The 19,059-nt window shown below is 23.3% G+C and overlaps 1 protein-coding gene and 1 long non-coding RNA gene across 3 annotated transcripts in view; one reads left to right on the forward strand and one right to left on the reverse strand.

Moving 5' to 3' along the window:
• LOC132920061 (sodium-coupled monocarboxylate transporter 2) overlaps nucleotides 1–19,059 on the reverse strand; it is a 31,108-nt gene that overhangs the window by 2,138 nt on the left and 9,911 nt on the right. Inside the window, exons 3-12 of one of the 2 annotated variants that reach the window (XM_060982111.1) lie at nucleotides 18,886–19,019; nucleotides 18,412–18,600; nucleotides 15,643–15,797; nucleotides 15,426–15,566; nucleotides 15,114–15,332; nucleotides 14,911–15,029; nucleotides 14,585–14,739; nucleotides 13,485–13,741; nucleotides 13,109–13,209; nucleotides 11,020–11,423 (exon numbers count right to left, since the gene is read on the reverse strand). In XM_060982111.1, the coding sequence (XP_060838094.1) occupies nucleotides 11,365–11,423; nucleotides 13,109–13,209; nucleotides 13,485–13,741; nucleotides 14,585–14,739; nucleotides 14,911–15,029; nucleotides 15,114–15,332; nucleotides 15,426–15,566; nucleotides 15,643–15,797; nucleotides 18,412–18,600; nucleotides 18,886–19,019 (1,529 nt within the window). In that variant the 3' untranslated portion in view covers nucleotides 11,020–11,364. Of the gene's footprint in view, nucleotides 1–11,019; nucleotides 11,424–13,108; nucleotides 13,210–13,484; nucleotides 13,742–14,584; nucleotides 14,740–14,910; nucleotides 15,030–15,113; nucleotides 15,333–15,425; nucleotides 15,567–15,642; nucleotides 15,798–18,411; nucleotides 18,601–18,885; nucleotides 19,020–19,059 lie in introns of those variants that run through there. The other variant, XM_060982110.1, reaches the window with a different exon arrangement.
• LOC132920062 (uncharacterized) lies at nucleotides 802–7,786 on the forward strand. The gene is made up of 4 exons (XR_009660689.1): nucleotides 802–956; nucleotides 3,377–3,585; nucleotides 5,347–5,429; nucleotides 6,476–7,786. It is a non-coding gene; the product is annotated as an uncharacterized LOC132920062 (long non-coding RNA).

The raw sequence follows: 19,059 nt of genomic DNA on the forward strand, positions 1-19,059 counted from the left end.
ATATTAAATACGTTATAAATTATAACAATATAAATTATGATAATATTAATCACCAATATCACTAAAATATAATAAAATATAACGAATATATTATTTGTTGTTGACTGTAAAACGTATTGTAAAAATTCAAAAACTTAAAGAGCGATTCTTTTTAACGGATGTAGTCAATTTGCACCAAAATTAATTAAAATAGATTATTATAAGATAGGTAAAATCGAAAGAATAATCGTATATTCGTATGAGTTTCGATATTAGAGTATAATATATTAAGATGTAAGAAACTAAAGACATAGAATATTTCGTTTATAGATTCTGAGTGGTTATTTCACTCGACTATTATTTAAATTCTAATTTTATCTGTATTAATCTCCAACTATAAAAACATGCATTTTTAACAATACGATTTTATTTTATTATTTATTTTATTTTACATCTCAAATACTGATTTGTATACACCTATATTTAGTATTACATAGTTACTATGTTATAGTATATTATTGAGTTTAAATGGGTAAAAATCTATATTTTTCTATATAAAGTTTGCATGTTTAGCTTTTTCTTAATGTTTTTTAAACATATCAAATATCAATTTAAATACCTACACTTTATGGTCAATAAACAATAAACACAAAACTCTTTATTTGGTTTTAACGGTGTTGTTTGAAAACTAAAAAAATATAATATTGGTATATTGAGTATATTGTACTATTATTATAATTGTGCTATTGTTCCCCCACTCATCACTATAAAATCATAAAAAAATAAAATTGTTATCTGAGTAACATGTAAGGAATCGATTTTTTTAGTAGTTGCGAGCATTTCTCTATAGCTAGTCCAACTCTACCGCTAATAAGACATGTTTTTTTCTGCAGCAGCAGTCGATATTTTTTCAACATCAAACATCGGCTGCGGTGAAATTTAAACTCTGGACACTCATCTATAGTAATATACATGAGGTATGTTCGGTTGCTTTATTCGATATTATACTGATTATACTGTGCAAATAGCGAATTAATGTTATTGTTGTTGGGAATTTTATTTGTATTATATTTATCTGATATTGTGTAAATTTAAATTTAATAATATAATATTCTGTAAAAAAAATTCATTTTTTGTATTTGCAAATAAGAATAAAAATAAAATTATAACTGATTTAATTTAAAAATTGAAATCGAACAATCATAGAATAGTTAGGCAATTATAATAACATTAAAATTATATATAATTTTTATACCAAAATATTATAAATGTATAATAATAATACATACACAATTTTACTTCTAATAATCAAATACAGATACTAGGTATACATTATTTTAATAAATCTAACGTTTACCTTGCGCGTTGAAGTAAATTTAAATGAAAATGCTAAATATTTTTGGTAACAGTTTGACACAGTGTCTATGCTTATTGTATATATACATATATATTATTTACTGTACATAGATCAAGGACATTAATCGTATTTCCAAATAAAAAAATGTTTTAAGGAAAGCAGAAGAAAGCATAGTTGATAAAATGTAAGCCAGCTGAGACACACAGACATCATCACTCGGATAAATATTCATTAGTTAATGCGGTCCTGTTATCATATATATATATATATGTCACTAGGTTACATTTACATAGTATGCATTATTTAATTTAATAATCTTAATAAATTGGCCAAATATGATAACAGGGAACATTTTTTAAATAAAATACTATCGTATCCTACGAATTGAATATACCTGATCAACGTATAAAAAATGAATTTCAGAGAGATAAAAAAGAGCTTAGTAAGATAATTAAAATCTCAAATTTTTCAAATAAAATTGTTTATCTAACTTATGATTTATTAGAAATGAAAGCCAATGCAATTGAAAATAAGTACAAAGATTACATCGATGATTTATTTCCTAACCGTAAATTAGGTAGTTTTACAATTATAATTGACGTCACGTAAAATCGATTGTTAAACGCAATTTTTAAAGCTACTAAGTAGAGCAAATTGTAATATAACTATTCACCTTAAGTTAAGTTTACCATTGATGCGGGTGTCTGAATTTAAAAGAAATATTATAGTAGACAATTATAGTATATTAGTATGTCATAATTTCATAGCAGTTGAACACAATTTGACTGAACACAATTTTTTTTTGGATTAAGTATTGGTGTATTGTGCGGTACAGCTTTCGTGAAATGTTTATAAATGTATTTGCTTATTTGCTTATTAGGTTATTTAAAAAATCTCCAAGGTCCCAGATAAATTAATTTTAGAAAGGTGTCGGCGGTGTTGCACGTATTTGTTTGATGATTTTTACTATCATCACATGTATTTTCCGAAAAACCACAATGCATTCATTAGTTCTATACTAAGAACATAAACAATCAATAAAAATGTGTACTCATAACGTATACTAATATGTACATATGACATGCTGAATGATAAAAAATAAGAAAAACAGAATACATATTTTATAGTTGCATATAAATTCGACTACTGGTGATAGTGCATTATTTATTTAGTTGAATATAACGAAATACAGGGTGGTTAAAAATTACTTATCAAAAAACATGCAATAATTCAACTCGCGTAGACTTTGGAATTTATACTTTTATCATTTTAATTATTTGTCAAACCAATTACATAATTGTATAATAATTATATTGGTTGTTTAAATTTATCACATAATACATATTCGAGAAAATATAGATTGTTCAATTTGGAAGAAAAAAAAAATCTTTATACTTGGATACCGTCATACCAACTGTGTCTCGAGCCTTACATGCGTTAAATCGTATTTAATCTCAAAACTATGTTTAATATGCGAGGAAATAATTCAATATTATTAATCCTATCATTATTTCACACTTAAGTATACAATTGGACACGTACGCCTAATGTGAAAGATAGTAAGTCCGTCGATCCCAGAGTTTATTTTAGATACATTCCAATAATAATATGTATTACCTAAGTTTTTACCTTGTTCTATAACATTAAATTTGTTTCATCGTTACCGACAGATAGCTAGATAATTTCAATAGTAACTTGTGTATTACTTAGTAGTACCTACATAAACATAAAACTATATCTATATTACTATAATAATTACGCGAGATTAAATATTTTCCTGTGTTCGTGATTACTATATAATAATGAACAATAATTTTTGACACAACACAATCGTTAAAAACAAATCGAATTATTCGAAACTGGAGTGTGGAAAATTATGTTGTAGGTACCTACAAATACGCGTATATTTTCATTATGAGTTCAATTTTAATATTATGCACTCTGTTCAATATGACATAGGTAATATTATTATTGTATAGTGTGGCATAGTTAATTATCAAAATAATTATTTGAATGTGATTATATTTCTTATAAATTTAGGTAAGTTTATTATGAATTTGAGGTTAAAGTTTCGAAGTGGCTAAGAATATACTTTGGGAAACACTTGATTTGGAAATACACGTGATAAAACTTCAACCCACGCGAGGCTTTATCACCTGTGTATTTGGATTACACAATAGTATACACAATACACTATATAAGGAATATAACTGTTTCCAACGTCATCGCATAATGTTCGTACAAAAGAGGTAAGTTTAACGTTTTATAACAATTTAAATAAATTGTATAATTGCTAGAATAATTTATATTATTTAAATTAAATCATATGCATGTAGATAATTTAAAATAATTGAAATATTTACTTCGTATATTCATTATTTATAGTAATAATTATTAGTAAGTATTATTTAAAAATAATGACAATTTGAAATTTTGAATTATCCAAATTTATTTTTAGTTGTTTAACAAAATACAAATTATTAATGATTATTACTCGATAATGGACATAGATTAAACTATAGATTTTGTTTTTCAATATCATTATTAAAATTAATTTTGAATTTTAACATATTGTAATGTTCAAAGTTTAACTACTCTTATACTACTAATAACAAAATTATTTTTCTTAAAAATTTATAATATTATAATATTAAATTATTAAATGAATAAAAATAAAAAATATATAGACAATTCAATAAAAAAAAAAATCATTTTAATAATTAGGTAATCTAAAGCATTTTATTTGTACATTATTATAATGGTACATCCTCAGTCATTATCATTTGCTTAGTTTCAAGAACATAATTTCTTTCTTAAAACTAAAAAAATAATATAAGGTTAATTAAATGTTTTTTTTTTATTTGTTTTTCAAACAATTTATTATTTAGTATGTTTAAATATTGTATACTAGTAAAGTATAAATTCAAATTATTTGATTTATTTTATATTTTTAATTATTTGTCATTTTATTTATTTTATTTTTAACTAATTATAAAACACAATATGCAGAAATATTCTTTTAACAATGAACCACTGATTGTTTTGATTGATTTTTATGTTTATTGAAAATATCGTTTCATAATTGGAATCACCCATCTTAAAGAAAAAAATCTATTTTTTTAATGACAACCTATAGTTTTATATTTGTATGAGTGATATTATTATAAAAATGTTGATACGTAAAAGAGTATAGTCACTGGAATGTGTTATGTACACATTGCATTCATCTTAATATGAAATAATAAAATTAAAAATAAAAATACGTATATAGTATTTTTATTTTTGTATTACTAATATTTCATAGAAAATAGTACTACTTCAGAATATTAAATAAAACAATTAGTTGTCATTAAAAAAAAAAAAAACTATAACAGTTAAACTGTAATAACTTGTTTAGTGTTCATTATTAAAGTAATCAAATTGTATAATATTCTATGGAGTCATCATAATCAATATCATAAATAGTTTAATACAATTTACAGGATATGACGTATCTACAAATATATTAGAATCCATATATAGCTGGAAATAAAAAGTATAAGATTATTTATTGTTTTAAAACGTAATAAATATTATTGTAATAACTACCTAAATTTATAGCGTTTAAGTAATTAAAATATTACGTATTTACTTAAATTGAGGAAATAATAAAACGAGTTACACTAAGTACAATTATAAGCATTAGAGATATAAAGCTTATTATATCTAAACAAATTTAGTTTTATAGTAATTTAATATATATATATATATATATTTAGCATCAATTTAAGTAATTTTTTTTAAATCAATTTATTTATAAATAAAATGCGAAAAATATATGATTATACTGATCAAAACAACATCACAATAAAAATTTGTAAAAGTAGAAATTAACGTTTTTAATCTTAAATAGAGCATTATATTATACTAATACTACTAAATGGCATAAGCGTAAAACTGAAAATTAATATGATACAGATTTATAATTTAGTTAGTTGTTAAAATAATATATTTATTTTTTAATTATACAGTATTTTAGAAAATCTATAGTTTTGTGAAAATCTAAGGAGTTGGCGAGTAAGAAGATTTACAGAATTGTGTATATCTAAATAAGGTAAATATAATATACTACACATAAATCCAAATAGGGAATTTTATTTTGTAATGAAACGTGTAAAAAAATGTATAAAACATGTATGAATACGTGTAATCTTACATTATATAGTTTGTTGGACAAAAATTGTTTCCTTTTAAATTTCAATATTTGATTAAAAAATAGTTTATGGTACCTATACAGGTATAAACATATGATTAATACGATTAATACGAATATACAATTTGAACATGATAAATATTTTTTTTTTTTAATAGAAAAGTTAGCAAAATCAAAGAAAACTGATATTACTTTTATGTTTTTATTTTATATCATTTAATCGACCACAAATATTTAGTAATTTTATTTCAAACAAAACAATGTAAAAAAAATAGTAAGACAAAAAAAGGGTAGTAGCGCCTTCTATTGTATTCAGCTTTTACATACTATGCCCTTAATTATAATTTACAACTTACAATATTTATCAGTTACTGCTTAAGTAGTTAATTATTATGCATTTTATATTTCACTGGTATGAGAGAAATTCATAATTGATACATGTTGGAACAAGTTAATAATTTAAGGTGTAGTTTTTAGGAACAAAACTAGTTATCATTAAAGAGGTCATAACCTTTTATTGTTATTTATAATTATATTATTAAATAATAGGTATCTATTGTTCTTTTTAGTTTGTATACAAATATTATACATTATTTCGTAAGTAACAAACGAATTGATGAACATGTTTTTCAAATATTTAAAATAAATCACGTACATATTTTTATCTAAGTATTCATATGTTTGTTATTATTATAATATAATATTTATCAGACTTTCGCAAAACAATCATATGAACATATTTAATATATTATTTATAATATAATTTTATATTGATATATATTATAATATTGTACCTATTTTGTTGATGAAGTTAAACAAAACTAGTATAAGTTATTAACAAAAGTAAAAATAAAATAGATTGTTTAGTGTAAGCATTTAAGTTTGTATTTTAGATTTTGAATGAACAATAATTAAATTTATTTTATAATGGTTTATGTTTTTTTCAGCTATGTCATCTAGATAGTAAAAGATGATATTAATTTAATTTTTGCAGTAGTTCTACACGCAAAGAAAATACACCAACTATATTAAAGGACAAATGGAAAATAATTAATTACGTACTCGGTTTCTATAATTTAATACTTTTTACACTAAAACTATAATTTTATAAACTTTATAATTTGGTCATATGAATTTTTTTTTTATAAAACTTACTATGATTAAGTCTCAAAAATTAAAACTATCTGAAAATGTTATGAAATTTAATATAAATTTACCAATATTTACGGTTTTTACTTATGTAATTTTTAAATTTTTAATATAGCTAGTAAATTTATAATTTCTGTTATTTACTGTTAAAATTATTTATACAAAGTTTGGTTAGATTTTTTAACTTTTTACAAACACTTATATACATTGTGGTAGTCTTAGTTTTTCTTAAGTATCGTTTTTAAAAATTAATTCATATTTTTTAGTAATTATAATTAATTCTTTACTAAAGCTTACGAAGGACCAACTTTTAATTTATAAATGATATTTTGAGCACTACTTATTGTTTTAAAATTTAAAAATATCTGAGATATTGAGTTTGGATTAATCATGATTTATTCAAATCGTATCCAAATCAAACAGTACAATGATTAACTAAACATTAAGTTAGACCAACAGAAACAAATGATTATTAACGTTTAAAGTGTTGAGTGATTTCTAAAACAATTTTTATCATGTACTCAAAATTATATTAAGATAATAATAATACACTTGAGTTGATTACACATATAATATACTCACAGCTATATTGTATTGTAATGTCAAAGTTTAAATATAAAATATTATTTGTATAAATTAGAGATTAAAGAGAATAATATCATATTAATATATTAAATTATAGTTTTCTTTGTTAGGTTAAAATAATAAAAATAAAAGTACTAAACCTTGAAACTTTTAATTATTTATAAGTATTAAAAGAATAGAATAGACAATATTTTTATACTTTTATGTACGTATAAATAGTAAGGTATATTAGCATGAATATTTTTTTTCGAATTTTTAAACATACGAATAATTTGTTATAAGGTAAGTACAAACAGGATGCAGAAATTAAATATTAATCAGGTATCAGTTATCAATAGTAATTTTCGAATCTTTCATCTTGTAAAACTGTGCATTTTAAATTGTTACAATAATTATGTATTATTGTAAATATTAATAAATTATTGCTTTCTAACAAATTTAGTAATATTAATTATTAACATAGTTTTTTTTTTAGTGTTTAAGTGCTCGTAAAAATGATTATGAATATATATTTGAAAAATGTATTATATCTATAGTTTGTATTGTCTTATATGTTGTTAGTAACTTTAGATTAAAGTATAAAGTCTTCGCTTTAATATATAATTATAGATTCATTGTTATTATGAATTATTTTAGAAAAACGCGTATTATAATTTACATAATATTTTCGTAACTGTAATTTATATTATTGAAATTTTTTAATATGTTATTAATTTTATTTTAAGATAAAAAAATGTATTAAGTATTTAGTATATGTGGAAGAGATGATTTATTAGGAAAAAATTCTCAATATTCAATACAATTGAGATACACAATATAGAAACCTCTAATCAAACGTTAATTGAAAAAAAAATCTGGTAATCTAAACCACATATTGTATTACGTTATACTTCATTGAAGTAATTTATTTATCTCACTGGATTCTCAACTATCAGCCATCACCATTCTTTTCAATTTCCTGTTATTTCATAAGTAAAAATATACCACTATCAAAACCATTATTGGTCAAATAACGGATGTGCCAAAACCTTAGTAAATTGAACTCAAACAACTTGCACGTAAGACGTAAGTATACACAGTGATTGCAGTGATCAACTATATCAATCGCTCTTTAAAATTGAAGTTCAACAATCATAAAATTAAAAAAAAAAAAAATTACAATCTCTTACAACCCGCACTTTTCTAGGTGTATTGTCTATAACCGATCTAAAAATGTTTACTAATATAAACAATTCTATAAAATTTAAAATATCATTAAAATTAAAAATGATACCTACAAAATATATTGGATTAATATTTACTGTTTTTGAAAACAATCAGGAATTTAGCGAACTCAATAGCCTAATAACTTTAAACTGGTCATAAAAAAATTATTCATCATTAAAAATGAAGAGTTCGTTTACATTATTGGCAGTAAAGTAGAATTTTAACACATCTGCCGATGTAAAAGAACTAAAACAATAAGAAATAGCATGCAATTATTTCAACAAGAAATCATTGTCTACAGTCCAGAAGTTCCCAACCGGGGTGCCGTAAATTTAATTTAGGGTTTTGTGAAATTATTTGAAATATCTTGATAATCTTAATAATCAAATAATATTATACAATAATAATAAAAAAATAAAAAAATATAGTTAATGTCCAATGTAATAATTTGTTTTATAAAATATAATATGTGTATATACTTGGGGTGGCCAGCGAGAAGAGACTCGAGCCACCAAATATATTAATAAATATGGAAGAGCCAAAATGTAAAAAAAAAAAAAGGTCATACATAAATATAAATATACATAAATTCATATTAAAAATTTTTTTTTGTAAAAATGTTACGATAAGATGCGAGCCGCAAAAGTCTATGACGTGAGTCGTGGTTTGACCACCTCTGGTATATACTATATATCTACATTTCAATATTTTTGTTTATACTTATGCACTGCTAAATAAAACCGAAGTAGTCTATAAGGTGTAATCGGAAATGACTAAGGGTGCCATGAGTTTAAAAAGGTTGGTAACCTCTGGTCTATGCACAAACGACATCTCTTTTCAAAAAACAATAAATATTCTGTTTTAGAATTTAATTAATTAATGCAATTTATATAGGTTAAACCACTTTAAAAGTAACGACTTTAGTACATATTGAGACATATCAAAATTAATATTAATAATTTGAGGAAACGGCGATTTTTTAACGATATTTCTATTGAACAGTATGCATTTTTACAAGGACACTGAACAGAATGAAATTTCTTTAGATTTTTTCAATATTTATTAATCATATATGAACCGTATGTAACAATATTTTATCTACGCTACTGGTTACTTAAACCGATGACTCTGTGTAAACATAAAATGGTCTTAATTTTACAACAGTCACTGCTTTACAACATAAACTCCACTTAATCTAATTAATACTGTCAAATTAAATTGAATTTCGACAAAACGACAACAGTTTCATTTTCTTATGGAAGTTGTTATCAAATAAGTATGCTTAGTATTTATTTCTCAAGACTTAATTGTTATAAAATTTATTTTAAATGTTATATATCTCCTAGACATATGCTAAATTAATGTTTAAGGTGTTGTATGGAACTTTTTAAGTTCTTTATCAATCATAAAAAAAACTCTGTAAAACTAATACATTCTTTACAACATCGATTGTCTCGATCACCTCCTTACAGCAAAAACTTTATAATATGAATTGGTCGAGAAAAAAAAATCGAGTTATAGAAAATTTTTATTTTATTAAACAAAACAGACATTAATTTTAATTTTGTTTATTTAATTATGTAATTATAATACCTTAAATAAACTTCGATTCATATATTATGTATATTAAAATATTCAATAGTTGTACTTCTATCTATCTATCACATAATGTCTTAATACTTGTATATTATGTTTTAATTTATTTATTGAATTATTCTATTGATTTAAGCTTGTACTGTTTTTAAAAGAAATTGGTCAGTTGTATTATTATTAAACACAATGTACTAATAACGTACATTAGATAAACGTTTATTAAATTACGACTGTCAATATATCGAATTCTTAGACTTTGTCTTAAAGCAATAAATTAATATTAGATTGGTAATCGATTTACGATAACCGTTATTTATCTATTTACGTTACATAATTATGTCAAATAATTTAAGTTATAATTTATAAGTCGAGATAAACGACTTCGACTTATAAAGAAATTTAAGTTGGCAAAAATCTGATTATCGAGAAAACGTATTCTAAAAATTATATACTAACATAAAGCGGCCAAAAAATTCCTCGGAGTTATCGAACATTTACCTATTATTATAATATAAACGTTATAGTTATTGAAATTCCACTATGTTTTAAAGTAAGTATAATAGGCATATGTTTTGTCTAAATTTTATTTAAAAAAATGTTTTAATTTAAGGTTTCATAATATATTTTATAAATAACAATAGGAATTTTTTTTTTTAATTTAATTTTATGTATCTTAAATATCCTAAATATTTACTTGAACACGTGTTAGTGGATATAAGAATAAGTATCGAATATTCAATTAGATGTTTATAATTTATATATGTAAGTAGTTTTGATGTGACCATTAAATACATTTATTGGTACCAAATAATTTTCACTGCCAATACTAATCCAAACCTTAAGTATTATAATAACGATATTAATTTAATGATTTATATTTTATTTAAAGGTTGCTATATAAAAAAAAATATATATATATTTAACTATAAAAAAAAAAATTAAAAATAAACGTTGAAAGTTAGATGTATCACTTAATAAAAATTTATATATTTATATATAAAAATGTGAAAAAACGGTTACACTGTTAAAAATACAGCAAAAACATTAACTGATTGTATACGTATTATTAACTGAAAAAGAAAGATTATATTTATACAATAATTGGTCTGAAATGTTCTAATCTGAATTAGTCTTATGCAAAATAAATACAATATTTTAGTAAAAAATGAAAAAAAAACAACGAAAACGATACTGGTCTACAATAACACACCTTTTGGTAAAATAGAAACTGAATTACATTAATAAAAAAATGCATGTTGGTAATGGGAAAAAATATAACATATTACAGGGGTAATCTTAAAAGCTATAATATCGGTTCATAACCAAGTGGATGATATTGTAAGTCATCACCAGTCCGTAGGGCTGAAACGGCGAAACAGTTAATTTAAATATTAGGCCATAGTTAATATTTACAATATGCATGGACGTTAAACAAATAGCATCATTAATAATATAGTATATTTTATTTACAAAATACGAGTAGAATAATAACCAACATTTTTATCATAAACCAATATGCATATTATACCAAGATTTTTCTATGTAAAGGGATTTATAATTTTTTTCATGTCATTCGTAATTCATAAATATATATAATAGTTAATATCGTTATCTATACTTAATATTATAAAGAGGAAAGATTTGATTGTTTGTATTGAATAAGCTCCGAAACTACTGAACCTATTTAAATGAAATTTGACAGATAGATAGTAAATTTAGACACTGAAAAAGGACACAGGCTACTTTTTAATACTAAAAAAGGGCTGTAAGGAGTTGAAATAGGGGATGGTATATATTATAACAAAATTAATTATAAAAAATTAAATAAAAAAAAAAGTAATTAGACATATTTTTAGTATTCTAGCAACCACTTATATATTTATATTTATTACTATTCAATACAAACAAACAATTAAATCTTTTCTTTTTAAAATATTAGTATAAATATAGGTATGCCTACATATGTGTATGTTTGCCGGGTCAACTATTATTAATATAATGTAAAAACAATCTAGGTTTTCACCTGAGGTGACTTTTGCCCAGACAACGCCGGGTGGACAGCTAGTTATATATATTTGGTAACTTTAAAAATAAATTGGTAATTCTAAGATGATAGATTATAGACACTAATATTTCATTCAATGTTTCGGTATCTCAACTTGAAAAATTAGAATATTAGTTTATTATAGTTTTACTATAGTTTAAATAAAAAACTATTTTAAGAAAAAACTTTTAAGATCATAAAAAGCTCAACATTTTCAAATATGTTAAGGTAGGAGGGTGCATCGTTAAGTTTTATAAATCTAAAAATAACTGTTATATATAATACAGTACATCTTAAGGTAGATGTACAAAATATCACTATAACATCATTTCATAACTTACAATTTAAAAGAACTCCCTAGTCCCTGTTCCTGTTTCTACTCAGACAATTTATTGTTATTATTACAATACTCAATAACATTCAAATTTTAAGAATTGAAATCAAAATGTCAACAATTTAAATTTAAAAAGTATCAAATATTTATCTTCTAAATATTTAATTCAAATATTGAGTAAAACCTTAATACAATTTAAGTTTGATAAATTATTTTAGTATGAAGCTGTCTTTCTTTTTGATTAATAATTTTATTCTCGTTGATACCAATAATGTTACCATAAATACAATAAGCAAATAAGTAAGATGAATTCAGTTCATTTATTACTGTTAATGGGATAGATATTTTGTGTTGGGTTAAACAAGTAACTATAATGTTACAAGTTAAAATAATTATAAGTTTAAGATTTTTAATATAAAACTTTGTTTCAGATCAGATCTAATTTAATGGTTCAAGAAACAAGAAAATAATATAAACAACAATCAAGCAAACACTTTTGATAATATTATAAAATAGCTTAATATCTGATTTGTATTAAATGAATGAGTTAAGTATAATGACAAAGTTAACACAAACACCAACGGTATGGTGTACGAAATGTGCAATCACCAATAAATTATACATTTCAATTTATCTGAATGTAATTATTGGTATCTGTTTTGTTTTTACCTGTCATGTAGCTGACTATAACACCAACAAAGACTGTTACGAATGTGCCCAATAATGAGTAGTACATATATGTTATCGAGTACAACATTGTCAGTATATCGCTGAAAAATAAAATGCATAAAAATTTAAAATACCTATAAACATAACAAAATAATTATTATCGTCACTATTATATTGTATATAAGCATTATATAATACGAGTATTATAATACTAAATGCTTTGTAAACGTTTAATTATCAAATCTAATGAATTATGTTAATAGTGTTATGAAACGGTTGATCATTCATGCATATAGTTCTTCACTTAAATAACTCATCAGAATTGATAAATTAAACATGATATATAATAAAATTTATATACTGAATTTATGCGTACTTTTTGGAGGATGATTTGAATTCAGGCGACGATAGAACACTGGAAACGGCCAAGTCGTCGTGAGTTTTGTTTATAAAGCTCATTTTGTATTGTTCATATTGTACATCGAATATTGGCTCAATGTGGGGTGAGAACGTCGTGTTCGTACACCCTTCAGTGGACACTGGCAGATATTCAGGTACTTTGGCCATGGACAACGATCCAATTACAATAAATAGAGTCATCAAGTGACTCGATATCATACCGGCAGCAGCACCCTGTTTGAATAAAAAATATGAATAAAGATTTAATTAAAAACTATTAAAATATATACATATATTATTAGGTATATATAAACATTAGAAATACCTACAATTGTGTTTGATAAAAAAAGTTTTGGAAATGGTTCTAGATTAAATATTCCATAATTTATTATTACCAATTTTACTTAAAAATGTACTCTCAATTTGATTAGACATATAATATTATATTGAATTACTCGTATATGTTAATTAATTAATAGTAATAAAAATTATTGCATAAATGAACTGTTTAACCTTTCAAAATCGAGAAGGAATACATAAATTATTGCTACATTTGTTATAATACTATACTCAACCAAAAATTGAATCAATCTTATTCGTTATTTATTAAAACACTAATAAGTTGTAACCTATAAATGTGAATTAAACTATAAGTTCAAATACAGTTTTAATACGTAGCAAAATCGTTACTTAGATTCCACGATCATTGTCAAGGATTATTATCATCATTATTAATAGTATATTATAATTTATACTTGTGTAATTTAAAAAATGCATTATTGTAGTAATGACATATAATATTGACAGTTATTAGGTTTATTCAATGGTTAGTTGGAGTATTTTTACATTTTTAAATTGTTGTATTTCAATAATTGAGTATTTTCCTATCATATTATCGTAGTACTAAAAATAGTTTGATATAATTATAAATTGTATAAATTTAATATTTTGGATATTATATTTATGCAAATATTATAACTTATATTGATATAATAAATTAATAGTTCACAATTAATAAGAACATTTTTTTTTTGTGAATACATAGGTACTAAATAAATAAAATTACTATGTACTCACTTTCCAATTCGTCGATGGGAAAAACATAGCTAAAACAAAAACTCCTAAAAGAGGTCCACTAGTTGCAGATGTCATTAGCTGGGAAGCATCAATAACACCCGAAGATTGTGCGACAATAAACGCAACACCCATAACTATAAAACCAGTTATTACACCTAAGAACAAATTAATGTTATTACCGATATATACATTTTTTTTAACGATATTAATTATTTAAATTTTAAAACATTATAAAATAATTTGTAAAATGTGTTATTGATTGGCAAATAGTAGATTCTTATCAAACAATTTTAAGATTTTATTAGTTCATCGTGTTTACGACTTACTTATGCTTTTAATACATAACAGTTGGTTCTTTTCACTGGCACCTTTGAATATAGGTATTTGAGAGACAAAATCTTCCCAAGCAACAGTAGAGATTGAATTTAAGTTTGACACTAATATACTGTAATTCAGAATTGTTTAGTTTATAGAACACGAGAGAAAAAATATGAAGGTAATAATAATAAAACAAATTAAATTGATTTACCTAAGTCCACTGTTGAATAAGCTGGCCAATACGAGTCCCATGAAACCAGGCAAAAAGTAAAATTTGTCTTCAATATAAAAAGGTATGATTTCGTCGATTTCCGATATATATCCAAGTGCTCGGGGATCACAATCAGCATACACCGTAAATATTACCATCCCGACGATCCACGACAGACTGAAGAGGAATATCATCAGCGGTATGGTCAGCCACAAAGCCCTAGGCAAACGTTACGAATTTGGAAAAATGCCCTAACCAAACATAAACATACGGCTGCCATTTTGAATATAAAAACGGTTCGCATTTAATTACTTTTCAACTTGTTTCTGGGAATCCATACTAAAGTAGCGTTGAACGAAATTTTGTTGGCATCCGAACATCGAAAGCGACATGAACAGCTGACCAAGAGTGGCGGACACCGTCGACACACGAATTGTAGGATCCATGTCAAAACTGAAATTATAAAATGTTAATCGTTAAAGCCTAGTCTTATACTCTTATGGGTCCAGGTTGTAAGTTCTACACATACTTGAAAAAGTCCAGCCTGTTTCGTTCCTTGGTCACTTCGAATACATTCAATGGGCCTTTGGCTATAAAGAAACCGTGCACAATGATAATTATGCTGCAACCAATCATCACTAAACTTTGCACGGCATCTGCAAGGATAGCTGATCTTAAACCTCCCTGAAATAACGATCACAGAGTTAGAAATATTGACAAAATAAAAATAGGCGATAATTATAGAGTATACATTCGGTATTTGAAAGAACAAATTTAATAAGGAAAAAAAATATATTTATATTTTGGAACTGTATAATATTTATTTGTTTTCAAATTCAATGAATAAAAAAAATAATGGTCAGAATGTAATTTTGCATAGCTATAATTTTTAATATTTCGTTGATTGTTTATTACATTCATAACTACGTGTTTCACGAAGACCATAATATAGTTTATACTGTTAAGTGTTAGTCAACAAATAATAGATAATTAGCATGATATACGAACAACCTCAATCACTATAGTTATTAAACAGTACATGACATGACATATGAATAACATAGTGATATAGTTTAAATCTTACTTAAATATATTTTTATAGATCTACTTTTTTTTATCAATTTTAAACAATTATAAAATATTAATGTTGAAAAGATTACAATCCAAAAGTGTTCCTAAACTCAAATTGGTAAAAACTATTTTAATATTTCGGTACCGAAAATGTCAATATAGTTGCACTTACTAGAAATTAAAATAATAACTTGGTTTGGCAGTATTTGCGGTTGTTACTTTTAGTTTTATTCATCAAAACTTGTTTAGTTATAAAAGATAATCTATTATTTCAAGTTTTAAAATATCTAATTACACTAATGTATAATGTATGTATTTATACGTTTTTTTCTCTGAAAATTTTTTGAAATTATTCTCTGCACACAAAATAAATATCTATGTATAAATGTGTAAAGTAAATTTTATAATTAGCGCAATTAATTTGCTTTCTAAATGTTTCCATGATCCAAAGTTCAAGAATATATTGTGATGCAACAACAACATAGATTTGTAACTATTCATATAATATAAACTATATTAATGCTTAATGGTAATAAAGAAAACATTATTGATTAGGTAGCTAATATAATTGATAAACAATATACTAGTACTAATAATTTAGTGCATACTTGCACAAAATGAATGACATAATCAAAATATCTAATTGATAACAATTACTGCAAACCTAATGTTAAATGTCAAAATATCGTTTTTCAAATAAAATAAATTTATTTTCTGCACAAAATATAGTTGCTATTTCGATTTATAACAAATAATTGTATTTATTTTGTAAAGAAGTAATGAACTCATAAAAATCACTTCAACAATAAAGTATGTATTTAATTTTTTTATTGAATTATATTTATTAGTTGAAATCCCATCAATAGTTATACTATTTTTTATAACAATATAATATTATATTGGGTAACATAAACTTTTATTTTATACAAAGTACGAAAATGTAATTTAATTAATAAGTTAAATTAGATATTTTTATATGAATTATTATTATTATTATTATTATTTATTTCAATATCATATTTTGACAATAATTTAACAAATTTACAGTTTGTTTTTACATATTTTTATTTTTTAAAATACGGAATTTTTAAATAATTTTCTCAATGTTGTATTCGTTTTAATGAAACCACATATTTTACTATATTTCAATACATATTGCTTAATAATTCGTTAAGATATATATTTATATCAAAATACTGAAATATATGTTTATTTTGTAAAATGACTTTATTTTTTATTTTCTTTATTTTAAATATTTGACGATATACAATAATCAGTCACCTGAAAAATAATTGTATAAAAAATACAGCTTAAATTAAAATGACCAATGTTTGAAATTAAAATAAAAGTAAGTAATAATTACTAATAGATTTATTAAATGAGCAATTTATCATATTTATGTTAAGCATTATTCATTGCCTTAGTAATAAAGATTATTATGAATAATTGATAAACTATTATATTTTAAAAATTAAGATAATGCATTTATAAGTTTATAAGCTATATTATAATATTACAGGAGTTTAATTTTAATAAATTATACAATAATTATAGGTAATTTACTTTTATAATTTATTATAGTGTAAATTTATGGTATATTTAAATGGCAAAATAATAAGTGGGTTAAATTATGAGCTATATTGATTTGAATTAATCAGGTATGTCTATAATTATATTACCAGCCATCGTTTGCACATCGTCTGTTTACTTGTTTCAAAATATCATAATAAATCATTTGCACATTATCTGTTTATCCATCACATTATATTATCATACATCGTTTGTAAATTAATATATTGAAAAATTAAACGATACAGCAAATATTTAAGAGTACATTTCCTGTACAAAGATATGACAAGGAATTTTAATACCGAATTCTAGTTGAACTTGAAAATTCGACAATTATTATAATTTACAAAATATATTTTAATATTTATTTGAAAATACTATATTTTAATTATTAATATATTTTAAAGTAGTAATAACTACTCATTATTTGAAAATTGAATATTACAAGCGTTAAATTATAAACTGAAAATTAGTCAATAACTTATGCTTTTCTAAATGTTAAAATCTCTATTATTGAATACGTTGATGTAAAAATTATGTACGATAATTTTACTTTAGGAGTTTACTTTGAACGATGTGTAAACAATGCATAACCCAAAAATTGAATGATTTTGGTAATTTTATATAAAAATCAGGTATAATAATAAAGTTGTCTCACCAATAATGTGAAAATGATGGCAATCGATGTAATTAAAATGATCGAAAACCAATATGGTAATCCCATCACAGTTTTTAAGGCGACGCACGGTGTGAAAACTGTTACGCCAAGGTTAAGTATACTTCTAATAAAATATGTAGCAGACGCAAGCCTCCTCACAAGTCTTGATTTGAATCGCATGTCTAAGTACTATAAATAGACAAAAATAAAAATTTGTTTTAAAATATATATAAATAAATACATGATATTACAGTAAAATAATAATTAAGTATGTAAATTGTGTATGATATAGTTTAATAGATGGGCATTTAAAGAATAATGAAATTTATATTTTATGTTAGCAGTAAATATACGTATTTGTTATTACAGACTAAAATGTATTATACAAATAACGTAACGAACTTTTATTATCAACGTTTAAATATTACATTTTATAATATTATATACTTTATACTTGAAAATGTCTGAACTCACTTGGTAAACTGAAGTAATTCCGAGATTAAAATACACAGGTAGGAAAAAATATAAAACCAAAGGAAATGCTAGGGACATTCCATATAAGGTTTCCCACATTCCACTTCCTCTATAATAAAACTCAGATGGATACCCTGAAAAATGAATTGTTTTAATTAAAATATACATTATAGT

This window comes from Rhopalosiphum padi, chromosome 2 (genome assembly GCF_020882245.1).
Source record: "Rhopalosiphum padi isolate XX-2018 chromosome 2, ASM2088224v1, whole genome shotgun sequence".
Classification (NCBI taxonomy): domain Eukaryota; kingdom Metazoa; phylum Arthropoda; class Insecta; order Hemiptera; family Aphididae; genus Rhopalosiphum; species Rhopalosiphum padi.